Source organism: Malaclemys terrapin, chromosome 11 (genome assembly GCF_027887155.1).
Source record: "Malaclemys terrapin pileata isolate rMalTer1 chromosome 11, rMalTer1.hap1, whole genome shotgun sequence".
Classification (NCBI taxonomy): Eukaryota; Metazoa; Chordata; order Testudines; family Emydidae; genus Malaclemys; species Malaclemys terrapin.
Genome location: NC_071515.1, coordinates 72,357,317 through 72,379,095, shown reverse-complemented (window position 1 = coordinate 72,379,095; position 21,779 = coordinate 72,357,317). Strand labels below are relative to the sequence as shown.

Below are 21,779 nucleotides of genomic sequence, written 5' to 3'. Positions count from 1 at the left end.
TGAATAACTCCCCAAAAGGAGGGGTGGACTTATGAGAGGTTTACTGCTGGAATGCTTTTCCACTGAAGTGTCCAATACAAAGCCCACAAGAGTGGGAAATAAAGGAAAAGCTACCCTTTTACTGCATCTAGATGAACATAAATAGCAATCATTTTATTTGCCTCCTAGATACAGAAGTGGGATTTTCTCCATATCTACCGCATTCTCTTAAAACCTGAGCCTAAGCTAGGTCGACAATGAAGTCTTTGTAAGTTGAGAGAGAACAAGACAGTGTTCTATAACCTGTTATGAATAGACATGCGTTTTATCTAATTAAATTCAATGAAAATGGGTCACCCTTTTGGTTTTGATATGAAACTTTCCTCTCTCCCCCAACCCCTTCAGCGATGTTAACCCAAACACAACAGCTTGTGTATGAGAACTGGGAAGTGAAATTGACTAGAAAGAAAAATGTTCTCCTCTATGCACTTCACTCAGGTTGAGCTGGAAAAAGTAAACAAGCAGTTCAAATGCTAAAAAGTAAAGTTAGCTTATTTAAAAGCTGGAATCATTTTAATTAGCCAACGCTCTATTAGCAACCTGGGTAAAGGGTTTTCATACTACGTGGCACTGAATTCTGAACTGAGCTCGGTAGTTACTCCAGATTCATACCAGTGTAACTGAACAGAATTTGGCTGTGTTTTCATATAACAATCCTATGTCCCCCTTAAGCATTTATTTTTGGAGATTTGAAATCCAAGAGGTTTCCTTCTTTGGAAGAGTTGTTTAAAAGACAGTACTTTTTTCAGTACATTTAACTGTTGTGTAGTCAATAGCTGCATTTGCCTTGTTCAACTAGCAATCATACAACTCACTACAGGGAACAATGTCTGGAGTTTTATTTCTGACGTAAACAAGGCAAATTACATACTGTTCAAATTTAGTCGGTTTCTACTACTGTGCTGCCAACCAGAGAAGAATGGATCATTGAAGAGAGCAAAGCATTTACCCCAGAATAGATATAGAATCAAGATCCATTATTGCTCAGACATTTAATTAAATCCATATTATCATAATTAACTGTAAGAGTAAATGGAAATTCAAAAACCTGTGTTCAGTGCATCTCCAGCCACAGTTATGAAGCAGTATGTCCGAGAAAAGACAGAGTCCTTCTCTGTCTCAGTGGGAAAAAAAGACATGGAAACAGATGCTGAAAATTCATTTGAACTTAAAGTAACTCCAGTCAAAACTTTTATACAAATAAGTAAGGCTTGCTACTTGTTATGGCAAATAAGAAAAAATGCTGGCCCATGATATTTTATTATATATTTTTTTCCAAGAAGAAATAGTTGGGGAAAATCAATTGTTTTACAGTAAAATAGTAAAAACCATTTCATCTTTATTTAGCAGTTTCAAAACTAGTTAAACCCCATTCAATACTCCACTCCATTGGATGTACATAGGGCCTGGGTAAAAATTCATGGGAGAGTCTTGCTCAGTAGAATACTAGCATTAATGACCAATCATGATTGTTTTGGGAGGCGGGACCTAAAAGACACATGGCCAGATCCTCAGTTGGTGTACACTGGCATAGTTCCATTGATCTATGCTGATTTACACCAGGTTAGGATTTAGCCCAGTTTTTGTCATAGAAGCCATAGAAGTGTCTGTAGACTGTTAGAGCAATTATTGTAAAGTTAGGCAACTTTTGATACTTAAAGGTAGTAGTTCACCCCCTTGTATTTTTAGAGGCAGGAGGCACTAGGTAATAGTATTTTCTGTAGTCCACCAGCTCCTGAATAGGGAATATTCCAAATAGGCCTTCAGCATATTTTTGGTACCTCACAATAACTGTGTATTGAAATCAATTTGTTGTCAGCCACGAAAATATTCCCAGTATGTTCCTCTGTGCCTCTCCCCCGCACCCCCCCCCCAATAATGTTGCCATATGGACACTGCATCATTTCCCTCCAGTTCTCATTTGCAAGCATAGTTCTGAGACATGGCTTGAGTGAAACTAATCAGAAGCCATAACAAGAAATGTTGGAAATCTGCCCATTTTCTCTTGATTACAATGTCTTTGGATGCCTACGCTCATTTTCTTCCATGCATATGGACCAATATTAGTTAAGTACTGAAGCTGTGTAACTGATGGTAATCTTGGATCATGGTGGAACTTTTTCTTAAACTATAAGAAAACAGCAGCTTTGATCACTTACAGGCACATCAGCTGTTTATGTGTGTAACTTGTAATGTGCTAGCTACCAAGGAAAATATCTTGCCTAGGTAATGTATAAATAGATAGGAGTCCTGCTTTTGTGATCATGTATGATTGCTTGATCCTGCTTGTAATTATAACTAGGCTTGGCAGAATTTGATTTTTATTTTTTATAATTTCAAAAGATAATATTGATGTTTATTTTTAAGCTTTTTTTTAGATTTTTATCAATTTTCACAATTCCATGAAGTTTTGGGCTTTAAGCATTTTTTTCTGTTTTTAATTGATTTTCGATTTTAACAGTTGCAGGAAATTAGGGGGAGAGGGGAAATAATTATTTTATGACCGTAGACATTGAGATTCAAAAGTTAAAACTTTCTACACTGTTAACACAATTGTCAATATCACATATCAAAATGTACAAAGTAAAAATTCTTAAATCAACAAAGCATATCTGTTTTCGCTATTCATTCACTAGTCCATTTGTTACATGTGTAATGCAAAAGTCTAAATCCCTGGATTTTGGCTCTCATAAATTCTCAGGCAGCATTTTTCATTGATAATAATCAAAATATACAGATAAAGAAAGTGTTTTTCATCAGTTTGTGTGTGTACAGTGAAATCTGTTTACCAATATTTACTGATTAAAAATCTAATCCTTCCAAGTCTAATTATAACTAATCTGCTAAATGCCCACATGCTGCATCTTTCTAGCTGAAAATGCTAGATGGTGGTAGTCTCTGAAAAGGAAGCTTACACTGAGAGTCTCCTCCTATTGCTTTCTTGCAGAGAGTCTTTTCCAATGATATTGGTGGCCAACAAAGTTGATCTAATGCATTTGCGGAAAATCACTCGAGAACAAGGAAGAGAAATGGCAACTAAACATAACGTAAGTTTGTGGGTGTGTCTTTGTTTGCATGTTGTTTTGGCAGTTGCACTGCTTTTAAGTTCCATTACAGGCATTCAGAATGGGATTCATTCCGCATTTGGAGTTTAATTCTCTTATAATTAAACACTTGCAATTCCATTTTCAAATAAAAGGCAAAGAAAGTAGTAGAAAGAGAGGTTCCTTCCAGTGGGGCCAGTTCTGTACACCATACTATAGCAGAGCTATGATGATAAGAAAGTCATTAGAGAGATAAGGTGGGTGAGGTAATATCTTTATTGGACCAATTACTGTCGGTGAGAGAGACAAGCTCTTCAGGTCTGGAAAAGGAACCTCTTCCCTCTCCCCCCAGCTTCTCAAAAGCTGGTCTCTCTCACCGGCAGAAGATGGTACAACAAAAGATATTCCCTCACCACCCCCTGACCTCTCTAGTATCTTGAGACCCGCATGGCTACAGCTACACTGCACACATGATCATAAAGTCATGTAATGCAAGTTATTTGCAGGTGGATGGAATGTGCCTGTAAGATGGACAAAATGCACTCTTCAAATGAAAATGCAGAAAAGGTAGTTAGAGATACACAGGGCCTGATTCTGATCTCGGACGGTTGTCAATCAGGAGTAAGTCCATTAATGATGATGAAATTACATGAGTGTAAAACCCATATAAATCAGACCCAATATCTCAGTTCCCTGTTATCCATACTGCAGTTTGGCTCCAGAAATGGCTCCCAAGTAAGATTATAATCACCATTATACTAGGTTAATCCCTTCTAAATGCCCACAGTCATGGAAAAGACTTAATGGAACTTGCCGCATCCCAATGGATAACATAACGTGAATTATTCAGGGTATATTTATTCCCACCCCTGTAAAGAAGCTTTTGTGGAAGAGCAGAGAGCCAGTCAACCTAAACTAGAACAACACACAGCTCTTGTGTTGTGCTCGGTTTCAGTGGTGTGGAAGGTGCTGTATGTGCAAATGCAGAATTTGCTAGGTCTGTACGCTACAAGTGACCACAAAAGTCCATTTGGCTGCCAATAGAAAATGACCTTCTCTGTCACCTGAACAGAAGCTTTTCTAAGTCTGAAAGGTAACTGTAGAAATCACCATTCAAGGACCTTAAAATGCAGTGTAGCAAGGAAGGAATCTTTGGCAGGTATTAGTTTTTTAGCAATCTCCAACAAACTTCTGGCAGGTATGGTAAATAGCTTCTTTGTTTGTTTGTGTGGTCTTCATGTCCTCAAGTATATCTCAGGGGGAAAAAGAACATCTCTCCTAATAAACTCTGCAATTACTCTCCCCGCCTCCTCTCCCCCCCCCCCCCCCACCCCCAAAAAATCTGGAACTTTATGCTTCCAGCTGTTTTGTATGTTGCACATTTTATAGGATGGGGTGATCTTTGGTAGTGTCTTTGTGTCCTTTCTGCAAATTAACCTTGATGTCATGGCAACATTTCACTTACCTGCCTTTCTCCTGGCAGTATAACCTTCACTTTGTGCCCCAAACTCCAGTGTAGCACAGCTGTACGTTGTTACGCAGAGGCTACATTCCATCCTTTGCTCATTTCAATGGTGAGTGAAGTGATCGCTATATGTAAGGTGAAATCTTGGCTCCATTAAAACCAGTGGCAAAACTCCCATTGACTTCAATGGGGCACAGAATTCCATGGTTGAGAACACCCTTATTAAACAGTCTGTTCTAAGAGACTACCTGAAATTGTCCCCAAATAAATTCAGTACAGTCCTTCTGCCTTAGTCATTATAGGATAACCCTCTGTTTTGCATCTAGTCCCTTGGGTTGTCATTTGAGAGAGGTTCATTGTCCACATGTAAGATGTTACTAATATTTATTATGCTGGGCTTTTGTCTTTCAGATCCCGTACATAGAAACTAGTGCGAAGGACCCACCTCTGAATGTTGATAAAGCCTTCCATGATCTTGTTAGGGTAATCAGGTGAGCCATAAAACACTTTACTCAGCCATCTATTAACCTCCATTGGCAGGAGGCTCATGAATCCTTGTAGCACATGAAACCAAGAGCCTGATCTTTGATTCTTTATTAGGGTTGCTTGTTCCATACCCCCACACAACTATCAAAACGTAGTTATCTTTTAAGATATAAAATCTTCATTGTCAGTGCTAAACATTTTGAGATCTAACTGCATATAAAAAATTTAAAATACAGTGGATTCACCTACAATACCTCCAGACACTACGTTCGTGATCAGTAACAACATGCAGTATTGGCATACAAAAATTGTGGGCCAGATCCTCCGCTAATGTAAATCAGCATAACTCCATTGAAGTCCATGGGGTTATACCGATTTACACTCCGTATCTGGCGTAATATTGTATTCCTGAAAATCAGAGGGAACCCCAGAGCAAAACTCAAATCCATAAAAATCAGAAAATAAAATGTCAAACAGTATATCTACCTGTAGAACCTTCTCCCGCAGACATACTGTCCATTTCCCCTACCCAATCTTCCACCTACGTCCTGGGTCACATCCAGACATCCTTAACTCTGACCTCTGTTTTGATGCCAGTAATCTCTGGAGCATGACTCGCACCTGTCTTTGAAAATTTGCTCATGGTTCTCGCAGGTGTCCTTCTTGTTTGAAGGCTTGGAATCTTTTGATTTCCATAACTCCACTACGTTTTTCACCCAGTTTCAGAGGTGACTTCAAAATTAAAACTTTCTCTGTGTTGGAAGGAATATAAAGTAGAACCCCATTTAACCGAAATGAACAGCAGGAGCCCCCACCTCTAAGGCTGACCGCCAGAGCCCTGCCACCCATTCTCCGGTTTATCTGGATTTTTGGTTATCTGATCTGGCCCCAGTCCCAGTTGGATTAGATAACCAGGGTCCCATTGTATTTAATACGTAGCATTGCTTATAGGGCAGTACTCCAAAGTAGACAGTGGACTGAATAATATTACAGTAGAACCTCAAAGATACGAACACCAGAGTTACGGACTGACTGGTCTGCAAGCAGTATTTAGTCGTGTATATGACCTAATCCACTGGAATCTAACACACACATTCGTGTATATCATTGGTTTCAGTTGACCTCATGAGGGCTGTAATATAAAAATACAGGATTAGTGTGTGTAGATAAAAATCCCCATCACTGAAATGCAGCCACCTTTGTTGTGGCCAGGAGCGGGGGCTTTGGGGTGTTTTGTTTCTGTTTGGCAGCACACATGCGTGTCACACAGCAGCTTTTTAAGTAGGGGCAGTGAGTAACCCAACCGAAACTCCAGGAAGAATTTTCATTAGGCAGAATTTAATCACAAAAGGACAAACACTAGGGTTTTGATAAGAATGCACCTACTCTGAGATAAGTGCAGGGGGACCTAGAACTGTCATTAGTGACCCCTGTTTCACTTACAGTCCAAAACACGATACAGATAACAGCATCTGGCATTTGCTGAGCAAAATTACTGTAGAGGCAGTTAAACGTTTGTACTGTACAGAAGAGTCTTAAAGCTATTTCCACCTTGCTTTTGTTTGCTGACTTCCTGAATCAGTGTAAGTCTGTGAATGAGGATGGCACTGTTTGGATTTCCATTACATTGTAATTTTGATTACAATGTCTCGTTGTTTTCTTGTGGCCAAAACTTGAAGGAATTGACTATTTTCTGTTCTGAAGGTGACATTTCACTTTTTCTACCCACTAAGTAGTGAAACGTAAACCAATTTGTATAAGAAACAATGTGATCTACTGGATAAGCCATGGGTCTTCCATCTTGGAGAGCAGAGCTTTGTTTCCAGTCTTGCCACAAACTTCGTCCGTGGCCTTTGGCAAATCCATTTCACTCTCTGGGTGAAATCCTGGCCCTGCTGACACTAATGGAATTTTGCCCAGGATTTAATCCCTGTTCTCCAGTTGCTCAGTCTGGAATATGGACCTGTGCATGTTTTCCACCTCCAACACTGATAACTTTTGTAAAATATTTGATCTCTGTCTTCTTTTTATGATCCCAATTGTGCCACCTACAGAATCTTTAAAGGCCTTAGGTTTGAATGTGTTTTTTTTTCCACTTCAGTGACCTGTATTTCTGCAAACAGATTTCTTCTATAATCATAGAATCATAGGACTGGAAGGGACCTTGAGAGGTCCTCTAGTTCACTCCCCTGCACTCAAGGCAGAACTAAGTATTGTGCAGCGCCGGCTCCAGGCACCAGCCCAGCAAGCATGTCCGGCGGCGGGTCCCTCACTCCCTCTCGGAGTGAAGGACCAGCCGCCAAATTGCTGCCGAAGACTGAAGCGGCGGCGGTAGAGCAGATCGCGACTCTTTTTTTGCTGCTTGGGGCGGCAAAAACCCTGGAGCTGGCCCTGGTATTGTGTAGACATTTTCCTAACAGGTGTTTGTCCAACCTCAACCCATTGCTTCTTGTCCTATCCTCAGAGGTTAAGAAGAACAATTCTTCCTCCTTCTCCTTGTAACAACTTTTTATGTACTTGAAAACTGTTATCATGTCCCCTCTCCGTCTTCTCTTCTCCAGATTAAATAAACGTAGTTTTTTCAATTTTCCCTCATAGGTCGTATTTTCCAGACCTTTTAATCATGTTTGTTGCTCTTCTCTGGACCTTCTCCAATTTGTCCACATCCTTCCTGAAATGTGACACCCAAAACTGGACAGAATACTCCAGCTGAGGCCTAATCAGTGCGGAGTAGAGCAGAAAAATTCCTTCTCATGTCTTGCTTACAATACTCCTGCTAAAGCATCCCAGAATGATGTTTGCTTTTTGTTACATGTTGACTCATATTTAGCTTGTGATCCACTATGACCCCCAGATCCCTTTCTGCAGTACTCCTTTCTAGGCAGTCATTTCCCATTTTGTATGTGTACAACTGATTGATTGTTCCTTCCTAAGTGGATTACTTTGCCTTTGTCCTTATTGAATTTCATCCTATTTACTTCAGACCATTTCACCAGTTTTTCCAGGTGATTTTGAATTTTAATCCTATCCTCCAAAGCACTTGCAACCCCTCCCAGCTTGGTATTGTCTGAAAACTTTATAAGTGTACACTCTAGGCCATCATCTAAATCCATTGATGAAGATATTGAACAGAACTGGACCCAGAACTAATCCCTGTGGGACCCCACTTAATATGCCCTTCCAGGTTGATTGTGAACCATTGATAGCTACTCACTGGTAACAGTTTTCCAATGAGTTATGCACCCACGTTGTAGTGGCTCCATCCAGGTTGTATTTCCATAGTTTGTTTGAGAAGGTCATGCGAGACCGAGTCAAAAGCCTTACTAAAGTCAAGTTATAGTACATCTACCTCTTCTCCCCCCCCCCCACCACCACCACCACCACAAGGCTGGTTACCCTGTCAAAGAAAGCTGTTAGGTTAATAACTAATGCTATCAGGTGAAGCTATAGTTTTTCCATATGAGGTGGAAGAATTGGCTTCCCCAGCAATGAAACTTGTTAGGCATTTATGCACAGGTGCCTCTCTGTTAGTGTTTATCTTTCCACAGCTTCGAGTCAGCATCCGTCAAAAGCAGATGGTACTACCCACTCTTCCAAAATCCTGTCAAGCTGGCAGAAGGAGGGTGTGGGCGGATAATTATTGGAGAGTTACAGATATAAGTTGGCAATGTCCCTGGATGTTTCTGAACTATTCTGTACCTTGTAATTAGTAGGCTAGGCATTAGTATTTATTACATTGAGCTCTTATCACTATCCAATGCTATACTGAAAAATCACTACAAAATAATTGGTTATGGTGGGTCTCCCTATATAATATTGTTTCTCAGTGACTCCAGGTCAAATGTTCTCCGTTAACAAGCTAAATTTTAAAATGTATATTCTGTATGTGCCAGTCCTCCAAATGGACCCCAGGGCCTTACAGTCATGTCTGGGTTCTTTCCTTCGTGTGCATCAGTAGTTGTTATAAAGGTTCCACCGTCCAAATTAGATACCTGTTCAGCCTTGTTGCCTTCAGTATAAAAAAAAAAATTATGCATTCATTCAATTAAAGAACAGAAATGATGCCACGTGACTTAGCTGGCCAATTGAAACGAACTACATTTTGCTGAACTGTTTTGAGAAGACTGTTGAAAGACTATCCAGGATTAGCCACAATCAGAAATAGGATAAAATCATCTGTTAAATTTTTTGTCACAAATTGTTAGCTCAGCTGTAGTCAGGCAAATGTCATTTAAAACTTCCTAATGCTCTGCATCGATCTCCCAAATTGCTTCACGAACATAAGGGGCTAGCTCTTGACAGGACCTGGGGCATGAGTCATACTCTGATGGATCCCAGGGCAACTGTCAGCCAACCGTTGTGCTCCTTCTGAGTAGAGCTGTATTTGGTTGATTCCCAATTTTTCTTACAAGTGCTGGGATTGGCTGGAAGAAGCCTGTGGGAGTCCATATAGTTGGTGGTACCAGCATCTCTAACTGGTAGGTAGATCTATCAGGATCTTCCTGATTTGCCTTCTGTTCTGCTGTAAATTCGCCGTGGAACATTCTTCCACTGTAACACAGGGCAGGGGGTAATTCCGTCTCTGGGATCATCTTCCAGAAATCAACTTTGTATAATGCTGCTAATGTTACCTTGCTTCCTAATAATACTTCTAAACAATAGATTTGGGTCTGGTCAGCTCTCTGTAGAGTTAACTGTCTGGAAAGAACTCACTAAACATGTCTTTCAAAATTTTTATCTCAATAGACTGTGGTTGGGGGTCAGGGGAATAAGTCAAGGACTAATCACTTATCTTTAGCTATGCAGTACTGGCAACCCCAAGCATTCCAAAATCATGAATCAGGCTCCACACATCATAAGATCAGCTTACTTTTTTTGTGTGTGTTTGGGGTTTTTTGAGGGAGTTTTTTTGCTTTCTAGCCTTTGAGCCCTTCAGGATCTCATTTTTATGCTTTTCTCTGTAACCATAAGAGCTAGTAGCATTTTTAAAAACAAATCAAAGCTAAGATTCTCACATAAGTAACAGGACTCCAGGAGCTAGGGCTGTGAGGAAAAAAACACACCAAATATCTCAAGGCTCGCGATCAAATCACAAGAGTTGGCAACACTGGCTGTGTCCCGTATCTGGTGTGACTAGCTTGTCCTTTCTGTTCAGCGCTGAGCATGTAACCAGCTGAGGAGATGGTTAAGGGAGATCCCCAACACACAGATTTGATTTATTCCTGAGACTGTGGTTCAGACCTTTGTGAGTTGCCAAGGACGCACAGCCAGTCTGTGCAATCAAACCCACTGACTCCTAGTCCTGCATTTAACTACGCAGCCTTCCTTTCTCCTGTTTATTCTGCAACTCTGGGCCAGATCTTCAGCTGGTGTAAACTGGTAGCTCCAATGCACTGGAGCTAACTCCCATTAGTGTTAAGGAAAAACGATCTAGTGGTTGACGGAGCTATGTCCATTTATACCAGCTGAGGACCTGGCCCTGTTTAGCAGCCAGTCCCGTTTTCTAAATGACGTGACTCTGGATAGTGTGTAACCTAGATAATTTGGGAGGCCCTCAGTGACACAGAAGTGTAAATCGAATGGAATTCTAGTAGCATTAAAGATATTGCTCATCCAACACCCACAGAAGTTGCTGAATGAAGTGATTGAGGGCTTCAGTGGCATACAGTAGCGAGGGAATCCCAGCTGTGCATTTCTGATTGCTTTGATTTCATGCTGCCTGGAGTATCCTCCTAAGGGCTGGTGTCTGGCGATGACCCAGAGCACTTTCTCCTTCTGAACCACTCAGCACTTTAAATTGGAAAATGATTTATTTATCAGGGCAGAACCCATTTGAACAGCAGGTTTAAAAAAAACCCAATGCTAATTGATTCCAAATCAATTCATTTGACCAGAGGGAAATTCCAGCCAGATGTAAATCTTTAAAAGGCTTTAGTTCTCCCCTGATTTCTGTTTCTCTGTAGTTCCTTGCTCAGAACTCACTCGGCCACTGGGGAAACGAAGCTAGAATGCAGCATGTCAGAACACTAGGGTTACCATATTTACCAGATGATGGGGGCCCAGCCTGCCATTAGGGGCCGAGGGAAGGGTTGTGTTTTAACCAGGACCCAGTATATTGCCTTCTCACTTCAGCCATTATAACTCCCATTAGCATTAATATGTTATGCATGCTCCTCTCCCCTACCCCTTGAACACTGGCTAGCTACTCACTAAGGTAGATCAGCTGGTGGGGACAGGGTGAGTAGCGGTGTCACTCCCTCTAGCAGAAGGAGTCAGAACAGCAAATCTCCTCTGAAATGTGGCTCTGCAATCCACTGCCATGGCAACGTTCCCCTAACCCCCTTTTGTAACCTTTGCTGTAGCCACAATACTTCCCTTCCTTCTTCCTAGCAGCTGCTGCTGCAGAGGCTTCCCTTCCCCCATCCCAGACGGATGGCTGTTCTTCACTCGTAACTTCATTAACTTCAGCTCCTTGACTCTAATGGGGCAGCTGGCAGTGATCTGGTGAATTATTACTATTCTTGAATACCGGTAGGGCCTACCCTGGGTTCGGTGCTGCTCATGCACCCAGGAGGACACTGTCCCTGACTCAAAGAACTAGCAATCTAAGAAACTGGCCAGAAACACAGTGAGAGAGCCCTGGATAAATGCAGTGCCTGCTGGTCTGAGCCCAGGAAAAACAGTTTGTTTGTGCCAGGGTGCTGGCTCTTTTAACAGCGCCGCTATTTAACTTCTCACCGACAGAGTCACGTCCCTTTGTTCTTTCTTTATTTTGGCCCCGTGTCTCCTTGTGCAGGAGGTAAGAGGAGAGGTTTACCTGTCGTAGGGGTCAGTGAGTGGGGATAGCATTTCACCCCAGGGGTCCCTTCTGACTGATTCCTAGCGCTCTAGAGATACTCGTCTATCTACCCATGGCCTAAACAGTAGGGATGGTTCACTAGGTTTGCTTCTTTCTTTTCTCCAAACAGGCAACAGATCCCAGAGAAAAGCCAGAAGAAGAAGAAGAAGACCAAATGGCGAGGAGACAGAGCGACTGGCTCCCACAAACTGCAGTGTGTGATTTTGTGACCCGGGGGCTCTTGGCACCCGCGCCTGACCTAATGTGAACTAAAAAAGCACTAGCGAGACCCACTGTACCACCTAACTGCACCGTAACGCTTCTCACAATGGACCTTACACCGAGGAACTTGCCAGGGGGGTTGGATTCGCTGACATACTTGAGCGGCAGCCAAACTGCTAGAGCTTGGCCTGGTTTGCGTGCGGTGCAGAGTGGATTGCAAGCGTGGCGAGGAGGAGGGAATATCCAGGACCAGGACTCTCAAAGGTCAACAATCCCCAGCTCCTTGGTGTTTATTTTAAAAAGTGGGGGGGTTTAAAGTGTTGGTTGTATCTGCAAACATTTCTCCATGTGACCCATTTCTAGCAGCCGTGAATGACCCTTTGTTTGGTACAGTCAGTCGAGTGTGTATGTGTGGGGGCAGGGGAAGGGTGTGTTTTTTTTTTTTTTTTTTTTTTTTGCGCTCAGTGAGCACTGGGTTGGAAAGAAACCCAGCTGGGGTTAGTTCCTTTTGCACTGAACTCTCTCTTAGACGGAGATGCCAAAACGCAGCTTTATAGGAGAGTGCATCGATTTGAAGGAAGAAAATGAATTCCAGCTGCTCTCCGCACTCCAGACCTTGTGTCAGACCCTGGAGGGCAGCCAGCTCACAGTCCATAAACTCCAGTGTTGAAAAGAAGGGGCGGGGGGTTACCCTCTGTGAGGAGGTTCTGTTTCTGTTTTGTATTTTGGGGGCATGTCTGATTCAAAAGGTATTTTGTTAACCTCAAAATATTTAAATTAAAGTAATTTACAGATGGAAGGAACGGGCTTGGGTTTTTTTTAAGACAAACCCGTACTGATTTATTTAGAGGAACAGACATTAGGTGCTGCATTCCTCTTTCCAAGTGTATGTAAAGCAGCACTTGTATTCCAAGTAGCTCCTGGAATCTCCCTTGCCTTTCCCTGCAAAACCAGTAACTGCACAATATGGAGATGGCTAATTGGTTTGTTCTCCCCATCCAAGTTCTCAGTTCAGGAGAATTGGCTCCATTTCCTTACTCTTTTCCTTCCTACCACTTTCGGTTAGTTCCTGCTGCCTTTGATGTCGTTTCGGAGTTTTGCTGTTGACTCGAGAGGGATTTGTCCCTTCATGACTTTAGTGAGCCATTGACAGCGTGGAGGTGAAAGATGTCGGACCCTCAGAGCAGGTGCAGGTATTCAAGCTGCCTTCCATCACCTCACAGAAGTGTTGACCTTAGTCCTGAGAGACCATCTTTCAGATTGAGGGAGGAATGAAATATCCATTCAGTCCTTGCCCTCTCTGACTGCTAATTGTGATGGTTTGTTTTTTTTTAATAGAATGGACAGTTGTCCACCGGACTGAGACCACCAGTTCATTCAGTGTGGGCTGCCAAGCACCTGTAAGAGTAACAATGTTCACTTGTCACCAGCCCAGGCTGGACTCGGTTATGTTATGCCTTATTTGGCATGACAAGCTATAAAAATGTTACCAAAGCATGAAAGCCAGAAACCCTGGGTATCTGAAAGCTGTAGATACTTGTACAAAACATAAAGGATGTGCCCATGATGGGGCTCCACCAACTTGCCTATTTGCATTTGTCCCTGTGTGTCCATTTGTCGTTATTGTCTATTTCTTGATTTGAGGCCAGGCTGTTTCATAGCACATATTTGCACAATTCTCCTTGCCCTGAGGTGAGTAAACTTTTTGGACAGGTAAGTAAAACTAATGAAAACTCCTAATCAGATTGTATTCTCCTGCGTCATGCTAGTAGATTTTGTTCCTTGACTGGTAATTGTCCAAGGCTGTCTTGCCAGGCTGAATAGTATAATGCTATCTCAGCTGGTGTTTTCCTTCCTCCTAGATTGCAGACCTCATTTTTCTTCATTGCTTTTTCATGAAAAATGTTTATTTCTGAAAACATGAGGAAATATTTCTCTTGGACCCCCATATTTTAGACAGTGGAGTAGGTAGAGCTAACTGACTTCAGTGGAGCTAGTGCAGTATATTCCAGCTGAGAATCTGGCCCAAAATTATCTCTCCTCTCACATAGGTTTCTCAGTGGCTGAGCTGTTGTGGCTTGGTAGCCTAAGAGTGAAATCTTCGCCCTTTTGATGTTAAAAGGAGTTTTGCCATTGACTTCAATGGGATCCGAATTTCACCCTTGGTATTTATACCTTCCCTGCTGTTGTCATAGAGAAGTGAATGGCTCGGTATCAATTAATCTGCAAGTTACCCAGTCCATGATGACTCTAAAGTGTAGAAAGAGTAGAGTTGATTCTGTTGCATCCCTGCTGGAATCCCTTTCTACTGTAATTTACCGGGTAATTTTTAAAATTAAACCTATATTAACTTCCAATCACATGAGGTCCCTTCTACATAGAGTTCAGCATCTACCATCCTGTTTAGAAATAATCTGTTTTTTTATGTAATGTTTCTAGGGGAATTTATTTGATTTTATTTTAATCCCAAACTTCTGGGAATACTTCCCGGAAGATCTCTGAATCTTGAGTCACATCTGGTGCTACTATTCATTGTATACATGAAATTATAGTCCACTGATTTTTGAAATGTTCTAATCATTTCTTCAGCAAACAACTAATAGCACAGAAGATTGTAAGGTGGGAAATAAGCCGGAACAGATGAACTCCTGATGAAGTACAAGAGTAGTAAAAATGGGGAAGAAGGACACAGCACAAACGATGTTAAGCACTTGGGCCCAGAGCCTCAAAAGTATTAAGGTGTCTAACTCCCATTGAAATGATTTCAGTGGGAGTTAGGTGCCTAAATGCCTTTGAAGATCTGGGCCTGGGTTCCTAACATGAATTAAGTAGTTTTCCTCTCTGAAAAGGTGTGAGGGGGGGGAAAAAATTAGATAAAATGCCCTCAAAATTGGACCATTCCTACTCCACATTTCTGCTTCTCACCTTGCACCAATTTAACTCCCTTGACATCAATAGATCACCACTCCAGGTTAACACCACTATAAATACTAGAGCTAGTCAGGGTTTGTATTTTATTTCCCATGGGGAAAAAGTTTTGTTCGTGGTTTTTAAAAAAATTTGCACAATCTTTCCTTTTAATGACAACTAGAAAGAGCTTATTTTGGAGTTTTTTGGTAAAAAATTGACAAAACCAGAAACTTCCTTAAGAAAAACTTCTGTTTAGTCCAAAAAACATATTTCATACCCAAAAAATTCCAGCAAAAAAACCTGTCAACCGGTCCTAGTAAACAAACTCACAAAGGGGCAGGGGCCGGTTACATGGAGGCAGCGTGTCCTGGGGGCAGTTAGGAGACCTCCGTTACATGCTGGGTGCCCTTGGGAGAGTCATTTCTAGAGCCCTCTTGGCTACAAAATTTGTATCCGCATCTGGTCCGTGATCCCCAAACATGGTGTGTGGATATAAAGCGGATAGCTGCACGTTTGCAGGGCTCTAGTCATTTCCTCTCTCTCTCTGCCTCACCTCCCCTTCCCCCACATAAATGGGGATAATGGTAGTGAACTCCTTTGTAAAGCACTTTGAGAGCTCCAGAGGAAAAGTGCTATATAAGAACTAAATATTATTTATTTCTGTCCCACATGCATTCGAGGAAGAGAAGAAGGCAAGTGACGGCCGGAGAAGGAAACCTAACTAAAATGAATCTCTTCTCTGCCTCCATCTCTAATGTAGCCACTTTGGATTTGTTTCCTCTCATCATGTGAGCAGCAGATTTATAATAACCCCTCAGACTGCATCCCCTGAGTTGTGTCCACTCACCAGAAAAACAAGACGGCCAGGTATTGCAGAAGGTGAATCCGTTACAAACCCCTTTCGTTGCAAGCATGACCACAGAGGAATAATATCAATTTCAAAGCAAACAGGGGTTATGTTGCATGACAGTTTGAGTACATGTGGCTGTATAGCGTTCACGCCTCTAGATGGGAAAGTTAGAACGACAATGGCAAAGACAGAAGGGCTATGTGGGAAATTAAACGCTAGCTGACATGGATCACCTGTTCTTATTTAACACGAGCCCACTGCAGGATGTGCTCTGTTCTTTAATCTGTCATAATTCATTCTGGCTGAATAATTAAACCTACAGTTGTACTTGCATTTTGTAATCTGGGTAGGCACTGAGAGTTTTAGACACACATAATGTGACTAGCCTCCTATGGTGGAAAGAAATATCCAAAGATAATATTTTATGTTGCCCACTCCGTGCTGAATTGGTTCCTTGCAAATGTTGCAGAGCTGTTGGTCTGGCTTTTGCCTCCCTTGCGTCCTGTGGAATGCTATTGACTTCAAGCAGGGGTGGATTTTTGGGTCATGGCAAACTGTGCTGGGTTGCTTGGAGACTGAATGATCTCCATGCTGCATGGCTAAGCAATCATTAGACTATGAAGAAGGGGGTTCCTATAGTCTTCCTCTTGCTCTAAGCTTGTTAGATTTTCCTGGGTACAATTTACCTGACTATTTTGCTTTTCACCACTCCTATGCATATTCAGGGTGGAGCGGTGGATCACAAGAAGAGCTCTACACAGAGGAAGCTTTAGCGGGGGTTGAATTGCACCCACAGAACATGCGATGCCACTTATGTTTTGCCCTGCAGTGGGTCAGGTTGCAACCTAGCAAATAGTCTCAATGCCACTCAGGTTTGGCACCCACTATCGATAGTGCAGAAAGAGTAACTTGCCTGTCCCAGCAAGGCCCAGAATCCTCCCACTGTGCCAGACATGAGGCAACCTGTCAGGCCAAGAGCCCAGAGGGAGGAGTGGGGTTGAGGATACTGCTCCAAACAGCAACAAGGCTGGAGGTCAGGGGGAGGCGGGACTAGGATTGTCCCACAGTTGCATCCAGGGCTGAGCCTCCCCCATTTCCCGCAGGGAGGGTAGTAACCCCACAGGGCTGGGCCCTCTTCAACCCTCATACAGCCCCCCTCCCTTCCCTAGCACAGTGCACCCATTGAATCTGGAGACTACATTCATCCCCGGCTCTACAAAAACCTTGCTTGCAAAGAATGCAGGGGATACACATGCATATCTTGGCCCTGTGGTCCCAGAACCAATGGGACAGCCATCATCTAGGAATTGAACTGGGGCCTTGCAGAGCTAAAGCATGAGCTGCTGTGGTTTGAGCTAAAGAGCCAAGGTTTTCCAGCTGGGGCTGTAACTGACTCCTGTCCTGCGTGGATCAGGCGTAGGGGGAAGACATGTAACACATGCTCACCAGTGGGTTACGCTCACACACCAACAGTGCTATGAAATAGCTTTGAGCTGGATGAACATGATGGTGATACCTTTGTTCATGTAGTCCCAGGGAGTTATACTAGACCAGAGGGAGAAGGGGTGGTTGGATGGGGTAGGGGTTTCGGGGGGGGGGGGGCTGTCAGGAATGAGAGGAGGGGTTTGATGGGGGGGGGGCTGTCAGGGGACCAGGAGCGGGGGGGTGTGGATGGGGCAGGGGTCCCAGAGGAGCCGTCAAGGAACAGGGATGGTTGGATGGGGCAGATAGGAGGTGGGGGCCGGGCCACAACCGCCTCCCCTAACCGGCCTTCCATAGAATTTACAAAACCTGGTGCGGCCCACAGACCAAAAAGTTTGCCCACCCCTGTACTAGACGGTTGAGGCCTTAGGTGGTGACACATGTCCAGAATTGACATGCAGAGACAAGGAAACCAAGGTTGGTTTTAGTTTTGCAAACTCTCCTTGCTCGGATTGAGCTGGGGGGGGCTGATGTGACTGGTGTGTTACTACTTTCTCTGGGCTGAGTGCCTTCCGATCCTATCCTTGCTTTCCACTCTGAGGTTGGTACAGACCACTGAAAAGCTGGGCAGGCACTGCCTACCCTGAATTCATCCGGTCAAACAGCCTGTTTGAACCCCCAGCTCTGTGGGTGCGGGAGGAGGAAGAGGAAGGGTTCAGATAAAACTCTTCTGGTTTTGCTTTGTCTATTTCAATAAGAAATGATGGGCAAAAGCAGGAGGAGACTTTTCGTTAGTTGGGATTTTGTCCTGCAAAACCAAACCCAAAGCTGGTTTGGAGCCTACTCCCTCCAGACCTCAAAGCTTGAACTCAAGGGATGGTTACCTGGTTCTGGCTTTGGTCCACCTCTTCTGCAAATACAGCCTCAGCAAACCCACTCCAGTTAAAAGCTGCTTCTTGGGCCAGTGCTGGACACAGAGAACATTAATGTGCCGCCGATGCAGCTCCCGATTGACTTCAATAAGCCTGCCTAGGAATGCCAAAGCAAAGCTCACCGCTCTAGTACACCTGGGGCCTTAGCTCTAGGACCCCACTGAAAAATCTTGGCAGGTGCTTAGGGAGCAGCGCGTTCCTGTCTGTGCACTTCATCGTACAGTCTGGGGTCTGAATAACAGTGCTTGAGATGCAAACCAACAAAAAGCAGGAAATTCAAAGTGAAGGCTGATCCACCTGTCTCTGCCTACACCATTGTGGCAGGTGAACAAAGCACAATGGTGTGAGTTAGGCACTGAACTTCCCTTTTCCGTGAGCTTCCTGCTTCTGGGAATGTCGGTGTCGCAACCTCATAAGAGCTTAAGCCAGTTTTTGTATTGACCGTCTTACAAGGTTTTATTCCCACATTTTGCCACTGCTGTGTGGTGGTGGGGTCTACCATTTTCCACATTAGATTTTGTGCACTGGTTCACAGATGTCTGGTAAAAGCTCCACCCCCAGTGTCTGCCAGCCTATTTATGAGGAGGTTGTTGGGTAGGTGGAGGGGAGAAGAGAGGGAAATGGGATCAATCAGAAAAGAGAAGTGTGTTATGGGGAAAGAGAGATGTTGGGGAGAAGATAGGAAATGTAAGGATGTGACGGGTTACATCGACCCCCACACTGGTAAAGCAAGGGTTAAGAGCAATTTTTGGCCCAAGAGGCCACGCCCCATCATCCCTGCTGGGCATGCTCCTAGTGGGGGAGCGTTCATAAGGTAGCAGCTCAGCTCAGTCTGAGGAGAAGAGCAGTTGTGTGCAGCAGCGTCCTGCCGGGAAGCAGCTGGGACTCCAAGGGGTTGAGTCTCTTACCCGTCGACTGCAGGAACTGAAGGGAACGACTTGCTCTTGCCAACAGAGGAGCTGCCAGAGACGAAGCAGAAGGGACGCGAGAGGGAGCCCACAGCCAACCCGGAGAAGCTGCAGAAGGGACTGGGACGAGGGTAGGAAGAGCCCCAGGGAACGCACTTGGGGGTATTGGGACCTGAACCCTGTGTCAGGGAACCTTGTTTTTGAAGGGCCCTGGGTTAGAATCCTGTGGAGTAGGGCAGGCCCAGGTTCCCCTACCCTCCCCACTCTCACCACTAGGCAACTCTTCCCCTGATATTACCACTAGGCAAAGCAGCCCCTTTGAACCCTCGCCAGTAGGCATTAAGCCCCGGAGTATCGCCATTACCCATACTGTCGGCCCGGGGCTCCCAGCTAACCCCCGACAAAGGGGGAAATCGAGAACACAAAATAGGGAGACAGTGCTAAGGGGGAGGAGGAAGAGAGGGAGCAAAGAGAAAATGGACCCTAAAACCAAGGCAGGGAAAGATAGATATATATATAATGATTAATTGGGGAATGGCGGGGTCGGGGAGGCTAAATGGAGTGACGCCAGGAAATGAAGGAAGGTCTCTCAAAAGCCTGTGAGTTGTAAAGATGTGTTGTTTACAAGATATGGTGGCAGATGATGGAACAAAGAGCAATGGTCTCAAGTTGCAATGGGGGGAGGTCTAGGTTGGATATTAGGAAACAATATTTCACTTAGGAGGGTGGTGAAGCACTGGAATGGGTTACCTAGGGAGGTGGTGGAATCTCCTTCCTTAGAGGTTTTTAAGGCCCGGCTTGACAAAGCCCTGGCTGGGATGATTTAGTTGGTGTTGGTCCTGCTTTGAGCAGGGGGTTGGACTAGATGACTCCTGAGGTCCCTTCCAACCCTGATAGTCTATGATTTAGAGACTTGACTGACAATATGGAGGCCACAAGGGGCGGGGGGTGGCTTTGGAGGTTCAGCAGCACAGATATTTTTTTCACCCAGGTTTGTAATCTCTAGTCCTGTGGCCAACTGGTGTCTGGGAAATTTTCCAAGCTTTGATAATAGTTTGCACTGATAGTCTTCAATCCAAGGATCTCAAAGCACTTTCCAACCAATCCTTACAGCTCCCCTGTGAAGGTGGATAAGTGTTGAAAGCCTTATTTCCTAGACTGGGGAAATGAAAACGAGGCACAGAAAGGTTTAGGGCTAGCCCTTCAAAACGCTCCAGACAAAACCAGTTGAAGGCAATGGGACTGTGTGCGCTCAGCAGTGCCCCTGGAAATCATGCCTAAGTGTCTCAAGGTGCGCACCCAAAATAAGCAGACGTGTTTGAAAATTTTAGTTTAGTGACTTGGTTAAACTCTCACAGCAAGTCACCGAGAGCTAGGATAGAGACCAGCTATCTCAGGTCTAAAGAAGAACAGGAGTACTTGTGGCACCTTAGAGACTAACAAATTTATTAGAGCATAAGCTTTCGTGGACTACAGCCCACAAGTACTCCTGTTCTTCTTTTTGCGGATACAGACTAACACGGCTGCTACTCTGAAACCTATCTCAGGTCTGTTCGTCCTCCTGTAAATACAGTAAACACTTGGAAGTACATCTGTTCCTAGAAGTTGCGTATTTCTTAGTTTTACAGTTGATATTTTTCTTCTTTTGCTCTGTACCTTTCTTTGCTAGTTCATTTGTCAGTCATTCAATACCTTATGGGGATACAAAATAAATACTTAACGGGACACTAGCTTGGAAGACCCAAAATCTGATCCACTTTGGGGGGGAAAAAAGGTAAAGCTGATAGAATCTTTTATTTGTTTTGTCTCCCAGAACAAATGTTTCAACAGTACTGCTTCCATTTCAAACATAGCCTCAGAATTCCCAGCCCTGAGGAGCATCCGGAGAATAACAAATTAGCATGCACCCCTCCCACGCAGGCTAAACAGTTTGGAAGACAAAACAGCTGGGTTTGTTTCAAGTTTCTAAGGGGCTTAGTCCTGAGAGAATAACATTCTTTTTTTAAATGACGACAAATCTTTGGGCAATGTTGTCCTAGGGCAACACAAACAAATGATCAAATAGGCTAAACTATGCCCTGTGCCTGCAAGACAAAACTCCTATAAACTTCAGCCAGACTTCCAGGGTTGGGGGGGAAGAGGATTTTCACAATCTGGCACTTTAAATAATTCTTACTCTTTCTGTGCCACTCAAAGTGCACCTCTGCCTGTACCAGATTTATCCCTGTGCCAGCTGTAGCATTGGTGCAAGGACAGAGAGGGGGCTATGTACACCTCCCTGATTTTGCTGCTGCTGGAAGCCAAAATGCAAGCTAGAGCAGCCTTAGGACTGCCCTAAGTTGTGCTTGTCACAACCATAGTCTCTATGGGGCCTGCACCAGTAGAGAATCACAGGGGTGCAGGTCTAGTCCAGCCATGGCTCTTCTCATTGCCTATCTGCCCTTGCACAGGAGGGGAGGAAGGGCCCAGCAGCGGCTGCTGTCCCACCCTCCCAGCCATCCCCAGTGCAACCCATGATGCCAGTAGAAAGTACAGGGGAGTGGAAGGGCTCTTTAAGCTCCCTTGATACCTGAGTGAGTTCACAGCCAGGGTCATGGTTGAAGATGATTGAACAAATGGCAACTATCTTCTGCCAAGAAAAAAAAAATGTACGTAAACTAAAT

General features: G+C 43.8%; 2 protein-coding genes across 4 annotated transcripts in view; both read left to right on the top strand.

Annotated features, from left to right (window-relative positions):
- The window catches only part of MRAS (muscle RAS oncogene homolog), a 76,485-nt gene extending 62,805 nt beyond the window's left edge, over positions 1 to 13,680 (top strand). For all 3 annotated transcript variants that reach the window (XM_054044484.1, XM_054044483.1, XM_054044485.1), the window contains 3 exons: positions 2,987 to 3,086; positions 4,960 to 5,039; positions 12,003 to 13,680. In XM_054044484.1, coding sequence (XP_053900459.1) covers positions 2,987 to 3,086; positions 4,960 to 5,039; positions 12,003 to 12,102 — 280 coding nt within the window. In that variant the 3' untranslated portion in view covers positions 12,103 to 13,680. The remainder of the gene's footprint in view (positions 1 to 2,986; positions 3,087 to 4,959; positions 5,040 to 12,002) is intronic.
- A 5,458-nt stretch (positions 13,681 to 19,138) lies between these two features.
- The window catches only part of TMEM177 (transmembrane protein 177), a 64,428-nt gene continuing 61,787 nt past the window's right edge, over positions 19,139 to 21,779 (top strand). Inside the window, exon 1 of the mRNA XM_054043955.1 lies at positions 19,139 to 19,247. The gene's annotated coding sequence lies outside the window, so the exon portion shown is untranslated. The remainder of the gene's footprint in view (positions 19,248 to 21,779) is intronic.